At 41.5% G+C, this 25,643-nt stretch overlaps 1 protein-coding gene across 15 annotated transcripts in view; it reads left to right on the forward strand.

The window, feature by feature from the left end:
* Positions 1-1,573: 1,573 nt before the first annotated feature.
* The window catches only part of wizb (WIZ zinc finger b), a 44,900-nt gene continuing 20,830 nt past the window's right edge, over positions 1,574-25,643 (forward strand). For 7 of the 15 annotated variants that reach the window (XM_011606022.2, XM_029839874.1, XM_029839876.1 and 4 more), the window contains exons 1-3: positions 1,823-1,961; positions 18,680-19,236; positions 25,171-25,635. In XM_011606022.2, the coding sequence (XP_011604324.1) occupies positions 18,933-19,236; positions 25,171-25,635 (769 nt within the window). In that variant the 5' untranslated portion in view covers positions 1,823-1,961; positions 18,680-18,932. The other 8 variants (XM_029839872.1, XM_029839881.1, XM_029839871.1 and 5 more) reach the window with 8 other exon arrangements.

Consider the following 25,643-nt stretch of genomic DNA (forward strand, 5'->3'; position numbering starts at 1 on the left):
CTGCGCCCGTCCTCTCCTCTCCTCTCCTCTCCTCTCCTCTCCTCTCCTCTCCTCTCCTCTCCTCTCCTCTCCTCTCCATTCTATCCTCTACCTGTCCTCCCCCTTCTCCTCTCTCTCTACCCAGCCGGCCATCAGCAGGAGGATCCCCCTACATGAGCCTGGTCCTGCTCAAGGTTTCTTCCTGTTAAAGGGGGGTCAAGGAAGCTATCCATGTTAAATTGGAAAAACCATCCTTAAACAGAGGTGGTGGCCTGAGGCACTTCCTGTCACCCACATACAATACAGTCCTCCACTCCTTTCAACAACAAAACAAACATTCACACCATTCCAGGAGACCCAGTGACTCATCACCATGTGATCCAGCAGACAAAGGGGAGACACCTCAACAGAAACTAGGTGAACGACCCGACGAACGACCCTGCTAACGACTCTCAGGTGACCACCCAGATCATTAGCATGCTAATGGTCCACAGGGGCTATATATTTTCAAGCTCTCTCCCCAGCGATTTCAGAACTGAAGAAGCCTTCTGGATAGAAGGCGAAACGTCTTCAAGAGAAGAAACCCAGTCCAGTTGACAGAGAAAACTACCTTGGATTCCTGTTAAAGGGGAGTTTTTCCTTGCCACTGTTGGTTGTCTGGGGTTAGGCCCTGGGATTCTGGAAAGCGCCTTGAAACAATTTTGATTGTAAAAGACGCTATATAAATAAAGATTGAGATTAAAGATTGATATTTATTATTACTTTGCATGTCATATGTTCTTCTGTCCAGAAGATGTCAGTATTTACTGCTTCTTTAAGGCCAACGCATAAGAAGGGGAATTAAGGAAGTTTGCTGTTTCGTGTTTGTTGGATTTTGTTTTGGGTTTTTTGTTTGTTTTTGTTCTTGCAGTTGAAACAAAACATCTAAAGCAAACGGACCACCTGTAATTGGTACTAAGTTACAAATTTGATCTTGCAGTTTGCAAAAGCTTTTTTGATTCCCAGAAATCATTTCCTATTAATTAAATGCATCAGAAAATAACAATGTGTCTTAAACGCTAAGGTCAAGGTTAGGATTGGGCATCAGTGATGTCAGGGAGAAGCACTGATAAAAGCACAAGCTAAACATGCATTGATTTTCAATGGCTTTCAGTGATGAAAGATCTGTGGAAACATGGGGTCCACTTATCCAGATAGACCTGATATTTATTGAAACACTAGCAGTATTTAGAAGGATGTTGACTGCATGATTATAAGGATTATCACATGCTTCATATACCGTCATTGGACCTTTCCTGGACTGGACTCTGATCAAGAGGATTTTCTTTTTAAAAATGTTTTGATAATGGTGTATATGTGTGATGATATAGCAAGCCGTGAGGACTGAGATGAAGAGGAACCAAAAGACAAGAGCCACAAAGTAAGGAAGAGGATAAAAATGAAGAGGAAACGACAGGGAGGAGCACAACGTGGCTGGTACCAGATTTTACTGTATACATTATTTGTAGACGAGATAGAGATTGTTTTATTCATTAAAAATGTGCCATATAATTCACAGAATAAGCGACCGATGCCATGCCCTGTCTTTCCATATATCCCTACAGTCCGTGTGTGTGTTTGTGTGGGGGCGCGCATGTGCGGGCGCGTGGTTATGCCCGTGGTTAATGTAAGTTTTTCCCACCCTCCGTCTCCCCTCTATTGGTCGCGCTTCAACAGCGGTGCCAATGGCGCAAAATGGCTGCTTACAGGTCCCCTTAGACCCGCACAATAGCAAAAAAGCTGCCTGGCCTCAGCTGTCAGAAGTCCGATGCATTGCGGCTCAAGGCGGGTGAGTACCTCCCCGTGCCAGGTCGTTGTTGGACGCCAGGTCGTTGTGATATCTCCTGCGCCATTGTTACCAGACATCAGTCATCTGAAAGTATTTGCCACATGAGAACATCTGAAGAGAATCCATATTGCGTAGAGATATGCAGGTAACCCGGGTATGTTACATGTTCATTTTGCCATTGCTTCCACTTAGCATGTGTGAATGAATTGTGATCGTTTTTCATTTTGTTCAATGTATATTTTAATTGTACACTGTAATTTCCTGATGTGAATGAGCGTTTCTCTTGTGCACGTCTTGGATGACGTCTAGTAGTTCTGTGCTGCAGGAAGCCAAATTTTCTTACCCACGCCATTTTCATCGCTTTGGTTTTAAAATTTTTGCAAGCATTGTACAATTATAACCACCCAGTATTTCGTACTCGAAACAGAGACCGATCTTGCGTCTGACTGGGTACAGTCGAGTTAGCTCACTGCCATTGTAGCAACTGTTTTACTTGTCTATTAACTACCTCGTGGTGTTGTACAGCCATATTCCAAGGTGTCACATTACCCGTCGGTCTGGACAACAAATTAAAGTTGCTGAACCGCCCACAAGATAAAATGCGTTGTCTGACCAATTTTTTTTACTAGGCGAATTTTATCGTGGAAACGTGTGACTGCGGAAAACAGTTTTTGTGTTTGGTTTTAACTCTCATTTTTATACGGATAGTTATGGTATGGTTTTAATTAAAATTAATTTTTTTTTAACCTATCCCCATATGTGTATGTGAACATGGAAGAATACAATCTATACAGTAAAATATAGATAGATAGATAGATAGATAGATAGATAGATAGATAGATAGATAGATAGATCTCCTGGGACCGTTTTATTTTATTTCAGTTGTACTGATACAAATTGCTCTCTTATCAAATCAAAATCAAATCAGTTTATTTATACAGTGTCTGTTACAATCAAAATTGTCTAGGGCTTTACAGAATCCCAGGACCTGACTCCCAATAAGCAACAGTGGCCAGGAAAAACTCCTTTAACAGGAAGAAACTTTAAGCAGGACCACACTCATATGGGGCGACCCTCCTGCTGATGGCTGGGTGGGTAGAGAGGGAGGAGAAAGGGGGAGGACAGGTAGAAGAGAGAATAGGTATAGATCATGGAAGTACATTAATTATAACAAGCTGTTAGTATAAGAGTTAAGTGGGTCAGCCAGGTCAGAGGTCAGCAGGTCAGCACACAGTTATGAAGTTGATGATACCTGTAGACAGATACAAGGAGAGGGGAGGGAGGGGGAGAGAAGCAGAAAAACTACACCAGAAAATGTGTTAATGACATCACTGACCCTCTTATGATGATAAGTGGCGCACAAGTAAGCACACCCCACAGGAGTCGAAGATGGATGGATGGACAAATATTCTCATATTATTATAAGATTTTTTACTTAAAATTTCATTATTATGCGTAAATACACATTTTTAAATTGTGAATTGTTTCCCCATAGAGTCAAAAAACTGCTTTCAAGTAAAGAATGTTTTTCACAAAAGTGGTCACCTCTGAAATTTAAAAAACGTTTTTGCATCTCCCACAAAAAGTATTTTGATTCAGCATAATACAGCCAAAATAAATCTGAAGACAAGTATTTATCTGGTCGTCTTTTCTCTAAGCCTGACAGCATCTCTTTCAGCCCAGTGTTCCAGAATTATCTCTCTCTCTCTCCCTCCAAGGAGGTCCGCATTGGGATTGCATTTAAAAATGCATGTTTTTTGAAGTATCATTTGTGTTTTTATTTATTCTTTGTTTCTCTGGAAATTCCCTTGAGATTAAATCTCTTTTTACGAGACCTGGCCAATATGACACGCTATTATAAATGATAGATGGGGCTAAAATTTTAAATGTGATTAAGTAAAATGTATTATTCTTTCATTTATAGCACTTCTTCTTTAGATTGTTTGGACTGCCCTAAGAGGCACCAAATCAGTGAGCTTTTAGGTGTCCTGAAGGTTATTGCATGACCAGGGAGTGAAATATGATAATGCCGATTTTTCAAGTTTAGTGAAACACCGAAGACCTGGAAAAGCTGCCACCTAGCGGAGTAAAGAATGGAGGAACTGTTAGTTGGAGTCAGCAGAGAACATCGATTGGATGAAAGAGTGCTCAATCTAGCTTTCTATATAAACGTGTGATGTTGCTGCCAAGATAAAAGATGATTGAGAACACAGTGATGACTTTGACATGCTGAAGTTGTTAGGAGAGAAAGTAAGGAGACAAAGTCAAGGCATTGAATTGAAGTGAGGCAGTATTCATGTGTAATATGTTGCAATAATATAAACACTCAGCAATGCTTGGGAAAAATATAATTATTAATGCTTTATTGGAGTAACAATAACCTAACCTTATCCTCAGGTTCTTTACACATTTTTCAATATGGATCCTAAAATAAATGTTTTGGTTGGAGGTTAGTGACTTAAAGAGGAGACAAAAGAGTACATTCTGGTACAGCTTAATCTGTAAGCCTCTTTTTGCTGAACACACTGGGCTTCCTAGCCAAGGGATCATTTCAGCCAGAGCAGACCGATGTGGGATGAGCCAGTCGAGCCAGTCGACACTGAGCCGAGCAATGCCAGCTGTGTGGGATGGAATATCAGCCAGGTATAGCAAATTCCCATACAGTGCAGTCAACATAAAACTGCAATTTTTAGTGAGAGCTAGTTTTCCTAATGTAATGCATGATGCTATCGCGTGATGCCTTCGTTATCACACACACTGCTACAAGGGCACCATTGCAAGATAAATTAACTTATGGACCCACACACAACTCATTAATTCTGACCAGCAGCATGGTTGGCAACAGGCTACAAGCTGGCACAGTGCAGGATGACTGGTTTATTGGTGAGTAAATCATTTAATTCTCCTAAAATAATCCCCCTGACAGATGTTGAGCATGTGCACCCCAATTATAACCCCGAGTTCAGCATTATTACACAGCAGTTGTTTAAGTTAGTAAATCGCTGTTTTTGCTACTTGCATTATGGATTTCATTACAAGCCCATTATTTTCTCTGTGTTTAAAGTATTTATGTCATGAAACACGTGCACAAGGTGTTAAAGTCACTTGTTCAACTTTAAGTTAATCCCCTACACACAACTGCATTCAATTACAATAGTGCATGATCCATGTAAGTGGCATCTGTGCAGTTTCTCATTCATCAAGGTCATAGTTATCCAAAGTTAGATCTCTGCGTCGACTGGACTTGTTAAGGTTTCCTTGAAGACGTTTCAACTTCTCTCCAGAAGGCTTCTTCAGTTCAGAACCGAAGAAGCCTTCTGGAGGCTCACCATACATAACTTGAGTTGACCACATGTCTTTATTTGTTTTGAAGACAAAGGGAGCACTGGAACTCCAAATGTCCCACAATCATTCAGGTGTGAAAACCTGCTCAGCCTTTGTCTTTTCTCTTAGCTCTGCCATCTCCTACCTGCTGCGGCACACTTCACCACCACTCCCAAGGATCCCCAGCTGTGGAACTAAATATCTCAGGCTGCCTGCAAAAAAAAAACAGCTGTGCTCTACTCTTCCTCACCGCAGTGATGCAAGAGAATACAGAGGAATCATTGAATACTGTAAAAAGTTCAGTTAGCCTTGTGGAAACAAAAAGGGTTGCCTTGCTGGTTCCCCCACCAGGGTCTCCAGCTAAAAGGGTAACACCTCAGAGGGAGCATCTCCCCCTTGAGGACTGGTAACGCCCACACGCCAAGTCTAGTGAAGCTGTGCTAAGATAAGCAAAGTTTTTGTGATCATTTTGATGTTCAGCCCATGGTTTAGTTGGCTCTGCCACATTGTTAAATTGATGTTAATTAAGTTACAATACATAGACTCAGGGTTTCTTACATGCTAAACCAACCCTCCTTCCTCTAACCTGGCACCCTATGAAATACATTATCACATTTCGTCCATGCATGTGACCTCAGCCAGCGAATGGTTTGATTACCTCACAGTCAGCCATCTTTTACTGCTTTCACACCAAAATTAGTGGAGGATGCGGAGGGCCTAGTGGTGCACCTACTGCGTTGAAGACACGCAGGATGTTTAGCCAGCACTGACTGGCCATATATGAATTTGCAAAGTCCATTACACAACCACTCCATACATCTATGGCTTATAATATTGCCATCAATATCTGTCCCCCACAGTGTCAGAAATCTGCCACTGAATCTCACAGAAGTACAGCAGCTCACAGATCTCATGTCAGATGTCTCAAGCTGTGTCATATCGCTACATAAGCTGTATATAAACAATCTCTGATTTCTCAAGCATGATGTACTTCACATATATATTCCATTAAAGATTGTGTAGCTACAAATTTGATTTGCATTTTGTTTAGGTTTCGACATGAGCATTTTCTGTGGTGTGAATGGGGCTTTGGTGAATCTTCTTTGTTTGATCTTTATTCTTGGACTCAAGGCCCTTTTTACACAGACACAACTGCACAGAAATACACTGTAAATAGCTTGTGTGTTTACTTTTATTCTTGTCGATAAATGTCTTTTAAACAAACTTGCTGTCTGTTTAATGTTTCACAAGAGTGAATTCTGCCATCCTCCACACTGTCAAGAATTCCAAATTTCTTTAAGCTTAAGTTTAAATTTATCGTAATTAGAGCCCAAAAGCAGAAACACTCCCCCAGAGGACTTTATAAGCTGCACAGTTGTGACATCCTCTGTCGTGATACCCTCAAACTGGGTCAGGAAAAACTTAAATTTGTTTTAAAGGAAAAGAAGAAACCGGAAGGAAAGCCCTTCTCCCTGTGGTGGACAGTGCAGTACATATCAAATGTACAGAAAACATTGACATTAACATCAGTAATATATACAATGTATAGAAATAAGTCTAGGGGCCGAGGTGCAGCGTCAGGTGTCCTTATACAGAAATCTGGCCCACCTATCCTTTGGGTCTTGATGGACCATATCCAGGATCGGCAAAACTAGAAAAAGAAAAACAAGACCAGCTCCAGCATTAACATGTACATTTATTTGACATTAACATATCATTTTCTAAGGGTAGGGGAAGTGGAGAAAGAGGGAGAGGTGTGGACCTATTATCAAAGCTCCAGCAGCCTGAGCCTATAGCAGTAGAGCAGAGCATTTCTGTGTACACCCTAATTAGGAGCCTTATCAAAAAGTTTTAATTCTCATTTTAGATAATGATACTGTGTCTGCCTCTCAAATCCAAACTGGGACTGGCTCATGAGAAATCAGACTTGGTAGTTGAAGGCTCTATCTCTATACTACTTTTCAAAACCCTGGGTACTGTAATTGTTATGAGAGCACAGGACTCTGGTTGGATGATAAGAATTCCTAAGTTCATTTAAATAAGAGAGACCAATACCATGAATAGTCTTATATGGTTAGAGAATGATTTTAAAATCTACTTTAAACTTAAGAGGGAGCCAATGCAGAGAAGCCAACACTGGGCTAATGTGGTTTCTTTTTCTGGTTCTGGTCAGCACCGAGCAGCGGCATTCTGGACCAGCTGTAGAGACTGTAATGACTTTGTGCAGCCCGATAAAAGTGACTTACAATAATCCAGCCTGGATGATATATATACATGGACTAATTTTCCTGTATCACTTTGGGACAGGAAGTTCCTAATTTTAATGTTGCACAGGTGATAAAAGGCGGACCTTGAGACATGCTTAATATGGGTATCTGAAGACAAATCCTGATTGAACAAGACACCAAGGTTCCTTGCACTCATACTGGGAGGCAGGTTACTGCCACCCAGCAAGACTACATCTCTAGAAAACATGTTCCTCAAGTGTTTTGGTCCTAAAATGGCTCCACTGATATAATTTTGGTGTCATCAGCATAGCAATGGACAATGATTATACGACCAAGAGGGACCATTTATAAGATAAATAAGATTTGACCGAGTACTGATCCCTACGAAACTCCATGGTAGACTTTCGTAGGAGCAGAGGATTCATTGTTAATAGGACAATTTGAGAGTGGTCTGAAAGGTAAGATATTTAAGGCAGAGTCTTTTATACCAAGTAATATTTCCATTCTTAGTAAGGAATGTTATGTTCAACTATGTCAAAAGCAGCACTGAGGTCCAACAGGACAAGAATAGAAATAAGTTTTCAGTCCTCAAAAAGTCTATTGCTTTGGAGGTAGTCACATAATTGCCTGGCAAGCACTTTCTGGAGGATCTTGGACAAAAGGGGTTGGAGAGTGGCCTATAGTTAGCTTAGGTAAGTCTCCTGCATCGAATGTAGTTTTTTTTAAATTAATGGTTTAATTACAGCTACTTGTAACTGATACAAAACCTAATATTAAAGACAGATTGATTATGTCTAACAGAGATGTGTTCATAGATGGAAAGATCTCCCCAAGCAATGTATTTGGGAGGGGCATAAGAGACAGGTTGATGGTTTGGATGAAAACATTGGCGAGGAGAGATCTGAAAGGCTAATGGGAGTCAGACTGTCTAGGCAATTGTCGGGTTTAATTGTCTCTGAGTCTAACGATAAGATAGATAGTGTGAAATTAGAGTTGAGAGGGGTCAGACCGAGGTAGACCCTTTCCCTATTGCTCAAAATTTTATTATGAAATTATGAAATCATTACTATTATGAAATCATTACTATTAAGGTTAAGGGGATGGAGGGTCAATGGAGTTTTGGCTCTCTTTCAGCCTGGCTGAAAAGAAACCAATTTTTTGTTTCCTCTATTAAGTAGGCTGTTGTACTGTACAGTGCTTTCCTATATGTTTTGAGGCTTTCTTTCTAGGCCAAGCAAGAGTCCTCTACCTTGTTGGAGTGCCATTTCTTTTTGAATTGTCATGTTGGTTGTTTTAACTTGCGAGTTTAAGGATTAAACCAATTTCTTTTGTTTTATATACTTAATTTTAAGGGTTGCAACAGAATCCAGAATGCTTTTAAGTGTCCATGGTGTTATTTACAAGTTGGTCAAATTGGTAGGAGTTGGCATTACCAAAGGAGTCTTAAGAAATATTGAGGCAGTTTACTGCATTTAAAGCTCTTAGAACTGCCTTCTGAAAATTACTCTTGGCATAATCAAGTAACCACTAAGAGAAAACATTTTTTTTTTTACAATGTAATCTTTATTTAAATGTTATTAAATGATGGTCTGACAAAATAGGATTTTGGGGCAAGGACATATGCAAGGACCAAAATATATAGCAAAATATATAGCAAATAAACTTTGAAATAACAAAATTAAGACTTTTAATTGAGCTGTAGCACTCTTTAGGCCTATAATTTATTAATAGGGATTATTTAAAAATGGCTGCAAAACTGCTGCCTCAGCCAGCATCTCTAGGAATATGGACATTCAAATGACTGGGTGGAGTAGATTCATTTAGACAAGCAAAATAGTCCTGCCATAATCAGGTTTCAGTTAGACAAAATAAATCTATATCAGTCTGAGTCTGACATCATGTCTTTTATCAGAACAGCCTAAGAGGCCAGAGATCAGATTTTTAAGAGGCCACATTTAATTTCTTTGCACGGCTGTTAAGATGCAACATAAATTGTGTTAATTATTATTAGATTATTTTTATTGACTCTCCTTCATTTTTATTTCTGGGCACACACAGTTTCTGTACAATATTATCCTTCTGACTGTTTTAATGGAGGCACAAAGATGTTTCCTGGCCCCAGCTCTGGTTTGTAATGGATAAGGACTAAAAGAATGTGCTATATTTCTAGACAGGACAGCGACCCCATTTAGGGTGGGGTAGATTCCATCAGTCCTAATCAGGCCACATATTCCAAAAAAGTGCCAGCCAGTCATCAATGTAGCCCATGCCGTTTGCTGGACACCACCTCATTAACTACCAGTGGAATGAAGACATGTGGCTATACCATTACATTTCATCACTAGTCATATTAGGGAGAAAACTACCAACGTCATCCTGGCATAATTATGGACTCCACATTAATTTTAGTAACATCTGATTTTCATAGTCAGGTGTTATTAATACCAACACATATTATAATTTTATTGTATATATCTTTACTTTTAGCCAACTGTTAATGTAGTAATTTTTGTTCTAGTTATTAAGTTAATTATCAGAGTGCTAAATTCACAACCAAGAATATTTTATGTGATAGATTAAACAAATTGGCTATCTGTATCCCTTTCAGAAGGATGGTTGTACTTATGTACTTATATCCTATTATTTAATAATAATTATATTTGGTAATTATCAATTACTTAACTCCAACATTTAATAGCCTCAGCAGGCAAACACCAAAGGTTACCCATGCATTAACCTGGTATAACATGGGATTTGGATTTGGCTGACATTTAGATGATTCCATCCCACAAAGCTGGCATGACTCAGCTGAGTATCGACTGGTTCAGTCCTCTGAACTGATCCTGTGTTTAGGAAGCCCATTGTATTCAGCACCCCTCCAGGACTGGTAAAACCAACTGGGCCTAGGTGGGCTAAGCTAAGCAAAGACCTTTGACCTGATGTTATATTTGTGTTTTAGCAAATTGTTGTGTTTGGTACTCGGTTTGGTACTCAGGTATTGGTTCATTGACTCATTGTTAAGTTGATGTTAAGTTTAGTTGCAATATATAGACTCGGGGTCTTTTGCATACTAAACAAACCATCCTTCTTCTAACCTTGAACCTGAAATACATAGACTACTTATCAAACTTCACACATGCATAAGGCCTGAATATCCCACATGTTCAGCCATTTGGTGATCTTTTTCCTAGGCCTAAGGCCTCAGGAGGCCCTTTTCACAGAGACACACAACTACACAGAAGTACACTTTAGATAGATTGCATGTTTACCCTTTTTCTTGTTAATAAATTGCTTTTAAATATACCTGCTGTCAATCTAATGATGCACAAGCATGAAATATGCCAACCTCTACGTTGTCAAGAACTCCAAATTCCATCCCACACAGCTGGCCTGGCTTGGCTCAGTGTCGACTGGCTGAGTCCCGATCGGTCAGACATCTCTCGCTGAACCGACCCTGTGTCACAGTACCTGTGTGGGCAGAGGTAGGGGATGGTTCCTGGCTTTGTTGCACTGCAAGTGCTGAACTCTGTGTACAGTTCCACGAGGACTGTCCTTGGGTACTGAAAGCTAGTCATTGTACTGAGCCAAAAAATCCTTCTAAAAAAATCTTATAGCTCCAAAAGCTGCAATTGTAAAGAACATTTTCTGCACCATTTTATACATATTTCAATCAATCAATCAATCAATCAGTCAATCAATCAATCAATCAACCTTTATTTATATAGCGTCTTTTACAATCAAAATTGTTTATGTTAAGTAAAGTAAGCTGCCAGTAGAGTCAAGTTGAGTGGGTCAGCGGAGGTTGGAGGTCAGTATGCAGCTCTGAAGGCGGCAATACCTGTAGATGAGATATAGATACAGAAGGGGGGGGGGGGGGAGCAGAAAAACTACACAATAAATAGCATCACTAGTCTACTTGATGAGGAGGAGAGGAGAGGAGAGGAGAGGAGAGGAGAGGAGAGGAAAGGAAAGGAAAGGAAAGGAAAGGAAAGGAAAGGAGAGGAGAGGAGAGGAGAGGAGACCATTTCCCAGTGGGGTGACAGAGGTCTGTCAGGTGAAGAGGCCTGTCAGGTTATTAACAGTTTCCCAGCATCACCTCAGGGTCTCCAATGGCTCAAAAGCAATAGAAATTGCATATGGTAGGCAAAAAGTTGATATCAGAGTTGAAAAGTGCGTATGTACATAAGGTCCTAGGTCCTTAAAAATTTGATTGCATTGATCTAATGACAAGCGTATATGCCATTTAGAAAAACATAATAATACCGCAAATATCTCACCATCAGTTAGGCCATGGCAGGAGTGTACAGTGCAGTAAAATGTTTTGAGAGACAGTCTTAGCCTCCCTTCTCATAGATATTGCAAATTTTTGATTTGACAGAAATAAAGTCGGTTAAAGGGGCATTAAGCAAAATCTATCATTTTTTGAAGAAATTTAAAATAAGGACTATGTAAAATCTATAGGTGTAATTTCATCTGGAGCATACTGTGATGTAACACAAGCTGTTTGCATGTTGATCTCTAGCCCTGTGTTTACAGGGCAGTCAAGCTGTGCATTCATGTACATTCATGTGAATCCCCTTTCTCCTAATGACTTGTTCACACTACATGACTTTTGGAGTCATTGACTCACCATACAGTTCAACCTACAGTGCGGTACACATACAGTATAAGGACTTTCTAAATTTTTTTATCTGTTAGAGAACCCACCCATGAATATAAAAATCAGGCAATGAACAGATTTGATCATACTATGAGTGGTGTGCTCTAATTTCAACACAACATACCATACACATGATTCTGTCTCACCACCAATCTAGAATCTTGTTCCCCAAGCAAAAAATCTTGTATGATCACTTGCAGTCTAATAAAAGCAAAAGAAGAAGAATCATTCCAACAATTTGAAAACATGCATGCAACATGGAAGAGGACATGCAAGAAGAGGCAATGATGGCACACGTTTGCCTAATTTTGGAAAATTACAAAAACATTGCTTCAGCAGGACAGCCATGCCCGTTTTTTCAACTCCTCGAAACAATTTAGAGTCAGGACATGGGAGTTGTTGAGACCTGGACCTGTCAAATCAAATCAAATCAATTTTTTTTTATACAATCAAAATTGTTTCAAGGTGCTTTCCAGAATCCCAGGGCCTAACCCCCAACAAACAACAGTGGCAAGGAAAAACTCCCCTTTAACAGGAAGAAACCTTGAGCAGGACCAGGCTCATGTAGGGGGACCCTCCTGCTGGTGGCCAACTGGGTAGAGAGAGAGGAGAGGGGGGAGGACAGGTAGAGGATAGAATGGAGGGAAGAGGGGAGGGGGGGGAGGGGAGGCACAGAGCACAGAACACATACAAAAATGCACTATGCAAGCTGCCAGCCAAGTGGGTCAGCGGGGCCGGAGGTCATCACGCAGCTCCGAAGGCGGCGATACCTGAAAATGAATACGGGGGGGGGGGGGAGAAGCAGAAAAACTCCACAAGAGTCAGCATAGCTAGTCTACTTGAGGAGGAGGAGAGGAGAGGAGAGGAGAGGAGAGGAGAGGAGAGGAGAGGAGAGGAGAGGAGAGGAGAGGAAACCATGACCCAGTGGGGTGACAGAGGCCTGTCAGGTGATCATGTTTCTGGACCCCAGCAGCCCAGATAAGAAATCAGAGGATCAGGGATTTACACAAAAGAGATCTAATATTTAACACTCCACACTTAATTGTGATATTAGTTTCTCCAACTTTTGCTTTGGTATTAATTTTAATAAGATTATGGTGATTGACCGCTCCCCTGCTCTGTGCTTGGTGAACTTTTAACAGTGGAACAGAGACTACCTCTATAGTGTTAAATATATTATTGTTGGTGGATGAGGGTTCTATGGAAGCAGCAGAGAGGTGTGTAAGACTACAACTCTGCATCCTGGTCTGGACCCTGGGTTGTCAGGTCACTTTGGGTCTAATAAAATTAGCCAAGTTACTAGAAATGAGAGAGGCACCCTCCCGTGTGGGATGGACACCGTCTCTCCTAATCAGACCAGGTTTTCCCCAAAATGTGCTCCAATTGTCTATAAAGGCCACCTGTCACGGGCACCACCGTGACAACCAACGACGAAGCGACGACATGCGGCTAAACATTTCATCGCTGGCCAGATTGGGGAGGGGACCAGAGAATGCTACCGAGTCCGACATCGACCTGTGAGTGAGCAATGGAGGCTCACCATTCATAACCCATTCACAATGTGCCTTTCTTTGTCCTGAAGACAAAGAATAATAATAAATGCCTCTGAAACAAACCTGCTATTTGTTTACTGCTGCACTATTGAATTCTGCCAACCTCTACACTGTCAAGACCTCCAGTTCCATCCAGTTTAACTAGATGTTCATGTAGTAATTTTGGTTTTCGTTATTAAGTTAACTAATAACGATACGGGCCTTCCGCTCCCTGTACAATCGGTGTCAGAGTTTGGTCCGCCTTGCTGGCAGTAAGTCAAACTCATTTCCGGTGAGGGTTGGTCTCCACCAGGGCTGCCCTTTGTCACCGATTCTGTTCGTGACTTTTATGGACAGAATTTCTAGGTGCAGTCATGGTGTTGATGGGGTCCAGTTTGGTGACCTCAGGATTGGGTCTCTGCTCTTTGATGTGGTCCTGTTGGCGTCATCGGCCCGTGACCTCCAACGATCACTGGATCGGTTTGTCGCCGCGTGTGAAGCGGCTGGGATGAAAATCAGCACCTCCAAATCCGAGGCCATGGTTCTCAACCGGAAAAAAAGGTGGAGTGCCTTCTCCGGGTCAAGGAGGAGATCCTGCCCCAAGTGGAGGAGTTCAAGTACCTCGGGGTCTTGTTCACGAGTGATTTACTGGTCGATCTTCGTTCCTACCCTCACCTATGGTCATGGTCACCTTGGGTAATGACCGAAAGAACAAGATCACGGGTACAAGCGGCCGAAATGAGCTTCCTCCGTAGGGTGGCTGGGCTCTCTCTTAGAGATAGGGTGAGAAGCTCTGCCATCCGGGAGGAGGTCGGAGTAGAGCCGCTGCTCCTCCGCATTGAGAGGAGCCAGATGAGGTGGCTTGGGCATCTAGTTAGAATGCCCCCTGGACGACTCCCTGGTGAGGTGTTCAGGGCATGTCCCTCCTGTAGGAGGCCCCCGAGAAGACCCAGGACACGTTGGAGAGACTGTGTCTCTCGACTGGTCTCGGAACGCCTGGGGATCCCTCCGGATGAGCTGGAGGAAGTAGCTAGGGAGAAGGAAGTCTGGGCTTCTCTTCTTAGGCTGCTGTCCCCGCGACCCGACCCCGGATAAGCGGTAGAGGATGAATGGATGGATGAAGTTAACGATTCTCCATCAGCAGCAATAGTGCATTTTATGGCAACCACCCACATCTTTTTTGGGGGGGGTAGGAATCAGGATATTGTTACACTAAATGTATGTAAGAGAATGAATCTGGAAACATTTTGAGCAATATGTTAATGACACGCAAGCTTGCCAGAGGAGCTTTGACAGCGCTAAATAGCAACCCTATGTCTGCTCTTATTGGCTGTAGCTTTTTTTATGTCATTGTAAACCAAGTTTGATTTGGGAAGTCGCTGACAGCCTGACTGACGTATTTAAGGTGTTCACGCGTAAAGACCCAGACTTCCGAGGGAAGGGCTGCCTCATAGTTGGAAGAGGAGAGCAAAGCCAGTCGGCAACCGGCTGATTGGGCTAAAATTGTGTACTGTCAACAGGTCATAAAGAAATTATGTTGTAAGTTACTTACTGAGTACTTGACATTTATCACTAAATGGCAATATGTTCATACTTTAAAGATCTTCATTCACAGACAAGGCAATCAAATCAAATCAATCTTTATTTATATAGCGTCTTATACAATCAAAATTGTTTCAAGGCGCTTTCCAGAATCCCAGGGCCTGACCCCAGACAAGCAACAGTGGCAAGGAAAAACTCCCCTTTAACAGGAAGAAACCTTGAGCAGGACCAGGCTCATGTAGGGGGACCCTCCTGCTGATGGCCGGCTGGGTAAAGAGAGAGGAGAGGAGGGAGGACAGGTAGAGGATAGGATAGGTAGGAGAGGAGAGGGGTAGAGGAGAGGAGAGGTAGAGTGAAGGGGAGGTAGAGGAGAGGAGAAGGAGGAGGAGGGGAAAGAGGAGAGGAAAGAAGAGGAGAGGGAGAGGAAAAGGAGAAGGAGAGGAGAGGAGAGGAGAGGGAGAGGAGAGGCACAGAGCACAGAAACACACACAAAAAATATGCACAATCACTTCAACGGGGCCGGCGGTCATTATGCAGCTCCGATGGCAGTGATACCTGCAAATAGATAGAGGGGGGGGGGGGGGGGGGGGGAGAAGCAGAAAAACTACACAAGAATCAGCATAACTAGTCTGCTTGATGAGGAGAGGAAAGGAGAGGAAACCATGACCCAGTGGAGTGACAGAGGCCTGTCAGGTGATCATGTTTCCGGACCCCGGCAGCCTTGGCCTATAACAGCATAGCTAGAATGTGACCTAATGATTAGACGACCCCCTAAGTATGATAATTTGTCTGTCTATGATAGTAACTGGAACTACTGAATTAGTAACAGTAAGCTTTTTCAAAGAGGTAGGTTTTGAGTCTGATCTTAAAAGTAGCGATGGAGTCAGCCTCCCGTACCTGGACAGGGAGCTGGTTCCAAAGCAGGGGGGCCTGGTAGCTAAATGCTCGGCCCCCCATTCTACTCCTAGAAACTCTGGGAACCACAAGTAGACCAGCATTCTGAGAGCGGAGCGGTCTATTGGGCTGATAGGGTATCACTAGCTCCTCCAGGTAGGATGGAGCTAGGCCTCTGAGGGCCTTGTAGGTCAGAAGAAGGGTTTTAAAAGTTATTCTAAATTTAACGGGCAGCCAATGAAGCGACGCCATTACAGGACTTATGTGATCTCTTTTGTCAATACCTGTCAGAACTCTGGCTGCAGCATTTTGGATCAACTGGAGGCTTCTTAAAGAGTTGTTTGGACACCCTGATAATAAGGAGTTACAGTAGTCCAGCCTGGAAGTAACAAATGCATGGACTAACTTTTCAGCATCAGGCTGCATCAGTAGCTTCCTGATCTTTGAGATGTTCCTCAAGTGAAAAAAGGCACTTCTAGAGACTAATTTAATGTGTGAGTTGAAGGAGAGATTTTGATCAAAAGTTACTCCTAGATTCCTCACAGAGAGACTAGATGTTAATGAGATACCATCTAGAGTGATCATGTGATCTAATCTATCCCTGAGAGGTTCAGGACCAAACACCATGACCTCAGTTTTTCCTGGGTTAAGGAGGAGGAAATTTGAAGACATCCAGGACTTTATGTCTTTAAGACAGGTCTGGAGCTTCACTAACTTCTCTGTCTCCTCGGGTTTCATGGATAAATAGAGCTGAGTGTCATCAGCATAACAATGAAAATTTATCCCATGCTGCCGAATAATGTTCCCTAAGGGAAGCATGTACAAGGTGAAGAGGATTGGTCCGAGTACGGAACCTTGAGGAACTCCATGGCTAACCCTACTGTATGAGGAGGGAACGCCGTGGACATGGGCAAACTGGTATCTATCAGATAAATATGATCTAAACCAGTCTAGTGCTGTCCCTTTAATCCCAATCACATGTTCCAGTCTCTGTAACAGGATGCTGTGATCAACTGTATCAAAAGCAGCACTGAGGTCCAGCAGAACCAGCATAGAGACCAGTCCATGATCGGAAGCTATGAGAAGATCATTAGTGACTTTAAGAAGTGCTGTTTCTGTGCTGTGGTGAGCTCTAAAGCCTGACTGAAACATCTCAGGCTGTTCCTCTGCAGGTGCTCCAGTAACTGAGTCACCACCAACTTCTATAGAACTTTAGAGATAAAAGGAAGGTTGGATATTGGCCTATAATTTGCCAAGACATCAGGATCCAGTGATGGTTTTTTAAGCAACGGCTTAATCACTGCCACCTTGTAGGACCGGGGCCTGACACTAAAGAACCATTGATCTGGTCCAGGATAGAACTGCCTATCAGTGGTAGAACATCCTTCAACAGGTGTGTTGGGATGGGATCTAAAAGACACGTAGTGGTCTTGGATTTCTGAATTAGCGATGACGCCTCGGAAAAATATATAGGGCTGAAGGAGCTTAAGGGCTCGTTGGAGACCCTGCATGTTCCCACAGTCGGCACATCTGGTGATGGTCCAGTTGTAGGGATGGCCTGGTTAGCTTTCTCTCTGATAGCTAGAACTTTATCAGTGAAGAAGCTCATGAAGTCTTCACCACTAAGGGAAGAAGGGATACGTGGATCTAAAACACTGTGACTCTTGGTTAATTTGGCCACAGTGCTGAAGAGAAACCTGGGGTTGTTCTTATTTTCCTCAATCAAAGAAGAAAAATAAGCTGTTCTAGCCTTGCGAAGGGCCTTTTTGTATACTAATAGACAGTCTTTCCAGGCTACATGGTAGCTGTCTATCTTACAGGAATGCCACTTCCTTTCCAGTCTTCGCACTTTCTGCTTGAGGGTCCTGATATGTGAATTATACCAGGGGGCACACCTCCTCTGATTTACTATTTTCTTTTTCAGGGGGGCAACAGAATCAAGCGTGATTCTCAGTGAGGTTGCTGCACCTTCAGCAATAGAGTCAACCTCAGCAGGGCTAAGATTATAATGATTGATCCCTGGGGAAACACATGGTGGTCCTGGGATCAGCACAGGGATCATTTCCTTAAACTTAGCTACAGCATTATCTGAAAGACATCTGCTATAGTAAGACTTTGTTCTGAGCATAGAAGAATCCTTAATCATAAATGTAAAAGTGATCAAAGAGTGGTCTGACAGGACTGGGTTCCGAGGGAACACTGACACATGTTCTACCTCAACACCATAAGTCAGGACTAGATCTAGGGTGTGGTTAAAGCTGTGAGTTGGTTGGTTTATCTGGCAATGTGGTGTAGTGGTGCGAGAAGAGGTAGAGGAACGTGCCAAATCTAGCAGTGGTTTTTCCCAGTATAGTCCAAGCATTGGTCTTGCCCAGTCCAGTGCTAGGTTTAGCCACCTGTTTCTTAAAGTGCAACCACGTCATTGACTTTCATCTTTTTTTTAATGTTGTTTTAGAGTCCAAAAATGGACATCTGCCCCCTCTTCTGTCTATAAGATTGTCTTTTTTAAATGAATGATTAACTGGGTACCATTAACTGGAAACATAGCCAGTCATTAGATTAACTTATCTTTTTTTGTAGCATGTGTGTGTGCATGCACGTGCGTGTATGTGTCTGTGTCTATGTGTATTTTTCATATATAATTTTTTTATCTGAAATATTATCCCAACCATATTGTTCTTGTACCCTACAGCTTGAAGTATGAGGTCTGTGGAGATCAGTTTGAAAGCACTCAGGGATCATCGTGCCATGCCTGCTAAAATGTGCATCAGCTTGTTTTGGATTTCAAGTGAGCAGACAAACACCCTCTGTCAACCTCTAACAAACTATCAAGAAGCACAGTACAAGCAGCTGTATCCTTAGTTTAGCTGTTCCTGATCACTATTTATCCACGAACTCTTGAATTTATCCTGTCAGTTCCTCATAAAGAGGAGTACTTAGAAGACATGGACTTAGACACGACGCTCATTCCCATGTGCAACCTGGCTAGACCATCTGATGCAGTGTCACCTTCCACGCCTCAGTCTTCTCCGGGTGCTTCCTCAGCTAGGACACATTGTAAATCTGCTAACTCTGTGGTGAAAAAGGCCACCATCTCCTCTCTGCTGCCTGCATCTACCCCCTTACTTTCATCTAAGCATAAGGTCATGGGAATAAAATGTCTGAACTCTAACTTTACTGGTGTAGCAACCACCACATCTACCAAACCTCTCTGGGCACCACAGAAGAATGATGCTCCCCTCAACCTCAGTAAGGATTTTCTTTCACAAAAGGTTCTCTTTCGTTTCTTTTATGTATTTTATTACTCCTTAGAAAATATCTATATGTGTGGGTGCATGTGTGTGTGCATGCCTGCTATCAAATGGTTAATATTTTTAATTGTGATTAATTGCATTCTGCTCACAGTAACAAAAACAGTGCATTGTTTTGTAGGAATATGAAATGAAAGCAAAATCCAAATATTTCTATTTATAAATAATGCAAAACTCATATTTGGGTAGACATGATTCCAAGCTAACTGGTTTGTTTTCAAACAGATTTTTTTCTTTTGTTGTTAAGTAGGCAAAATGTTTTAAAACCTTGCCAAATAAATTGCCTTAACTCCACCTCAGAATTCTTATAAACAAAAAAAACAAAACCTTTTGTAGATATAAACCTCTACTACACCTGGTGCCTGTTCCAGCAAGCAGGTTTAGAGAAAATCTTGTTAGTCAAACCTGAGATGAACCCTTAAGCTGAAACCTGTGGATTGATGCCAGTCTTTCTCAAGAAGCCAATTGACGTCAAAGTGCGGACACACCACAGAAATCTCCATATTGAGAGAATGATCAGACCATGAATGGATGTTTTATTATTCCATGATGAGTACCTAGTGTTACCAATTTTTGGAAATGAAAATAAGGAACAGGGTTCACAGGACAGGGGAGGTAATATAAATGCATAACTATGCTTTCAGATTACTTTCCTGGTCTAGCCGATCTATCAACCAGATTCTAGTTTAAGAAAATCAAAATGACTATTAATACATGCTGTATCAGCCTCTGGAGATACCTGGTGGTCAACAGACTGTGAAAGAACTGCTCAACTCCTCTGAAGCCTTTTGTACCTCTGCGGTTGTCTCCTGACCCAGGTTTTTTAAACTCAGTGATTCCTTCTGTATAATGGCGACATTTCATTGGCAGATGTGTCGTTAGCTTAGTCTCAATTGTCTCTCACATTTCCCTGATATTCCTGTTTATTTTATTATTCTTTCTATACTTCTGGTATCGCCTTTTCTTATTTGCCCCGCACATGTGGGGGTAGCACACTAGTCATATCTTAGCAATACTAACTTTCTTTTGGACATCTAAATTCTTGTAGCAACATGAAACAGCAGAATATTGGTGTTTTATTGGTCAGTTAGAAGCTCATTGTAATAAAAATTGCCCAACACGAATTTTCAAATTGCATCCCTTATCAGTTCAGTGAAGGACAGATCTCTTAGTGCCCAAACACAGGATGATTCTTTTTTTCTCCAATTAACACTCATGTGTTGACTGACCACCAATTTTCTGTTCTATTGCTACTGCCACAGTATTTAAAAAAAGAAAAAAAAAACTGCAAATTTTCTGCGTATGTGGTCATTAATATTTCTAACTACTGGGGAGAGGTAGAAGGGTTGAGTAGTAGGATCAAGGCTTTTTTTCACCTGCTACCATGCTGAATCATGTTATTTGGATTCCATTGACAAGCCTTTTTTTCTGTATGTTAGAGTAATGTCTTGGTAGGCTAAACTCATTGTCCCACACTGTTTGATCTCATGAAAATCCCCCCCTAAACACATTAAAGTGATCAACAAATACCAAGGAACCCACCTGTTTTCAAATGCTTATTTGGAACACTCAGAAATTACCAATACTGTTGTGCCTAGGCCAGTAGATCTAGACATTATGTTAAACGATGTAGGAGAAATTAAAAAAAAAAAAAAATAGATGTCTCTAAAACTGTTGACAGGAAACTTCCAGCCACAAATGTGGTCAATTATTCTTTGAATTCTACATTTTTGTCATGGAATTTTTTAAGTGCTCTGTCTTGGGAACCAGCATGGATATTGGATGGAGGTACAGAGAGGCAGAAATGAATGAAAAACTTAACACATTACACAAAGACAAGTGTTCTTTCACATACCTCAAGATACTATGATTTTATGAGTTTGCGCCACATTTTTGGGCCCTCATTAGCCTTTGTTCTTGAATGTAATATTGTTTTTATCAATATATTACATATGGAATAACTGAACTGATGTTGGTATTATGACATTCCTTAGAGTTGCATTTATTTATAATTGATATTAACAGTATTGAAGAAATGCATTTTATTTGTATAGCACCTTTCATCCGAGAGATGTAGTACACATTGTTTTATATTAAAAAAAGACTCAACTGAACATAAAAACATGACTATAAAAATCTAGACCAACTTTCAAATAGCTTTAGGCTTTTAGACCATATAAGTGAATGAAAAACTACTTCTGGTCTTTGGAGTGTGTGTATATATATATATATATATATATATATATATATATATATATAATGTGTGTGTATGTTGATGATGGATGGATAGATATAGAAAAAAATAAATGAACACTCAAAATAGATCAGATCTCAACCGTACAGATTTCAGACCATCCAAGAGCTCAGTAATGCGTTCTACTGGATTAAGTCAGGACCAGTTGGTGCTATCAAATGCCTGCACAGTCTCGCATGAGGCACCACTACACTAACTTACGTAACACAGGTTTGTGGGTATCTCTGTATCTATACCTGTCTAGACCGTCACTGACCCATCATCAGACTTTGCTGGGTAGTGCATCAAACCTTTGATTTGCCATCCTTGATGAGTTGGATTGCCTGTGTGGCCTCTGTAGCATCTAGGTATTAACTCATGCTACCAGTACTGATGCTGGCAATAGCCAAATTTAAAATTAATGGAAACAGTAAGAAAAGACGATGAGGCAGATGAAGTGTAAGTGACATCCCCTTGTAAAACTATTCGTTTTGGGAGACTAACAAACCTCTCTGCTATTTAATTGACCAGATCAATATCCGAGAGGTTATTGACTAAATGTTATACTGTGATCAAAAAAGTGTTCCTTTATTTTTTTAAATTCTTTTTTGCTGTTACTAGCCTTTACCTCCAAACCAGCATAACCTCTAGACAGAGTCTCCTACTTCTGCCAAGAACAGAATTGATCCTGGAATGAGTCAAATTTTGAAATGCCTGTAGCACAAGACCATTTGTGTCTGCAGGCAACACTGAAGTATGGTTAACTATCCTGGCAAGTTTACAGCTGCATTTCTGTAAATGGTGTTCTAGATTTATTCAGGGTTAAGTGTGTCCACAATGGCAAGCATGCTAAACACACAGACAACGTTATTAGAACTACCGTATTTTCACAACCATAAGGCGCACCGTATTATAGGGCGCACCTTCAATTAACGGCCTATTTTAGAACTATTTTCACACATAGGGCGCACCGTGTTATAAGGCACATAGCATAGAAACTACGTAGTGCCTGTGGTTTCATGACGCATTCACTAGATCGAGCTGCGCTAAAAGGAATGTCAATAAAACAATCAGATAAGTCAGTCAAACCTTATTAATAGAATACAAACCGGCGTTCTCACAACTCCATTCACTCCCAAAATGAATAAACAGCTGTTTTATTATTTTTCCCGAGTGACGTAGTGTTTTCGCGTAACACAGTTCATTTAATAACAGCGAGTTATAACAGGCAGTGCAACATTTTTATCACAAGTGGATAGTGGAGTTTAATAAATCTTAGATTTAGTGCAACATTTTTATCACGTAGTACCGTTGCGGTAAATCATACGTTATATACGGTAACTCGAAGTCTCGAAGTAGTGCAAAGCAATAGCAATATAACAATAGCAATATAACAACGTTGTTCAAATGGTAATGTCCATATTCACAGTATTACCAGCCTTGTTAAGTTGTAAACACACAAAAGAAACACGTAAAGCTCACTTTATCAGTTCATTCCTCATCCAGGAATCCCTCAAATTCCTCTTCTTCGGTGTCCAAATTGAACAATTGTGCTAATACGGCATCCAACAAGGCCGGCTCCGTCTCGTCAAAGTCGTCATCAGGGTCAGTGTCGCTGGTGTTGTCTGGCATTTCAGTGACAATCCCTGCCTTCCTGAAAGCTTGGACCACGGTCGAGACTAATATATCAGCCCAGGCATTTATGATCCACTGGCAGATAGTGGCGTATGCTGCTCGGCGCTGTCTCCCCGTCTTGGTGAACGTGTGTTCGCCTTCCATCATCCACCGCTCCCACGCAGTTCGCAGTCTAGCTTTGAATGCCCTGTTGACACCAATATCTAGCGGCTGCTGTTCCTTTGTTAATCCACCCAGAATGACGGCAAGAACTGAATTAGTGTGCTTTACTTGTTTTTTTACACCATCGGTGATATGGGCGCGCATGGAGTCGCAGATCAATAGGGACGGAGCTGCGTGAAAAAAGCCACCGGGTCTCTTGACGTAAATTTCTCTCATCTTTTCTTCATCCATCCATCCCTTTGAGTTAGCTTTGATGGTTACGCCGACTGGAAAGTTTTCTTTTGGCACAGTCTTCCTTTTGAAAATAACCATGGGTGGAAGTTTCTGGCCATTAGCCTAGCAGGCGAGGACTACGGTGAAGGATGCCTTCTCATTCCCTGTGGTGCAAACATTCACCGTATGTGCTCCCGTTTTGTCCACAGTGCGGTTCACAGGAATATCGAAGGTGAGTGGAACCTCATCCATGTTGATGATGTGTTCTGGTCGGATCTTTTTTCCAGTGATGTTGTTTCTGCAGTATGCACGGAAAGTGGACAGCTTTTCTTGATAGTCTTCAGGCAGTTGCTGTGAAACACTCGTTCGTGTGCGGATGGAGAGGTGGCATCTTTTCATAAACCGAAAGCACCAAGAAGGACCGCCTCTAAAATCATTTATCTTCAGTTCGTCTGCTAGCGCTGTTGCCTTCATTCGAATAGTGACTGTAGAGACACTTCTACTTGCTGCTCTCTGTTCAACAACCCACTGTTCGAGTTTGTCTTCCAACTGTGGCCATCTTGCTTTGTTTCATCGGAAGCTCCGTTGAGTCTTCTTTACCTGGCGCAGGTCGTCTTGTTGCTTCCTCCACTTCCACACCATTGATTCATTCACGTTAAATTCTCTTGCCGCTGCTCTATTTCCGTGTTCAACTGTGTGACTGATAGATTTCAGTTTGAATTCTGCATCGTAAGCGTGTATCTTGCAAGGAGCCATTTTGGGGTCTTTACAGACAGAAATGGTTTGGGACTGGACTAGAATTCCTATTTATCGCTCTTACTGCTGTTACTTCGGCCACGCCTACTGACTACGGTAGCCGCGATTAACCAATATTACCGTAATCCATACAAAAGGCGCATCGGGTTAAAAGGCGCACCGTCGATTTTTTAGAAAATTCTAGGCTTTTAGGTGCGCCTTAAAGTCGTGAAAATACGGTATCTTCAGTGTAAACAAAAACTGCCAGAGGTGATAAATAAGATGTATGCTGTATGAAGGCATTAGGTGGTGGCATCAAATATTTATTTGATTTAGATTTTCCCTTTGTTCTTTCTCTCTTTTAACACTTTCAGTTTTGGTTAGGGTTAGGGTTAGTTTACAGTATTTTTCTTGCCTGCATGTAGGTTTGGCACAGTATTGCTTAGGTAGGTAGGTAGGTAGGTAGGAAGGTAAATATCCCGACATACATACTGTATATTTTCTCTTTGTCAGATAATTTTTTATTTTTTTTAAAAAACCCAACATGAAATGCATGATGCTGAAACAGCCAAATAAACAATTTTGCACATTCTCAAAGAGAAAGAATGCACTTTGAGGATGCTTGAATCTAAAACTGGTGTCTTGAAGGACAGCTCATTGTGGCTATCCTGCAGCCTGATAGATTTCCAGAGAGTAAATGCAGAATTGAATGATGTGGATTTGCTCCAGATCTTGAGTAATCATTAAATGACAAGTATTTACAAATATTCACGATATTGCAATATAATCTTAATAATTTCTTTTCAAATGTCACAAAAAAGTCTGAATAACATTGAGTTTGTTTTTGGTTTTTTACTGTCTAATTACTTTTTTTAATGACTTATCTTTGAGCAGCATTGGAGGTGAACCCCAACAAGGACATTATTTGTCAACTATGTGGTGCTTGGTTTGAGACCCGGAAAGGTCTATCCAGCCATGCTCGAGCCCACCTGCGACACTTTGGATTGGAGTGCTCGGAATCGAAGGGCTCTCCTATCGACCTGCTGAACCAGCTCATTCAAACTGATAACTTCAAAAACAATTCCAGTACATTGCAACCGGAAAGTCTAAATGAACTACCAGGTCTCTCAAACACAGTTTGTTTTTCTAAGCAGTCCCCCTTGCTGAGTTCTCCTTCCTCCTCATCCTCTTCATTTTCATCCCTGCTGTATAAGGTAACTGCACTTGAGGGTAAATCAACATCCAAACCTTACTCTTCATCTGCCTTATCATTGCCTGGCCCACCTGCAAAACGTCAAAAGTCTTCCTGTATGCAAGTCTTCCACCTAAGTAGTGGGGATGCCATGGCCCTTCCACACAGTGAGTAA

Source organism: Takifugu rubripes, chromosome 8 (genome assembly GCF_901000725.2).
Source record: "Takifugu rubripes chromosome 8, fTakRub1.2, whole genome shotgun sequence".
Taxonomy (NCBI): Eukaryota; Metazoa; Chordata; class Actinopteri; order Tetraodontiformes; family Tetraodontidae; genus Takifugu; species Takifugu rubripes.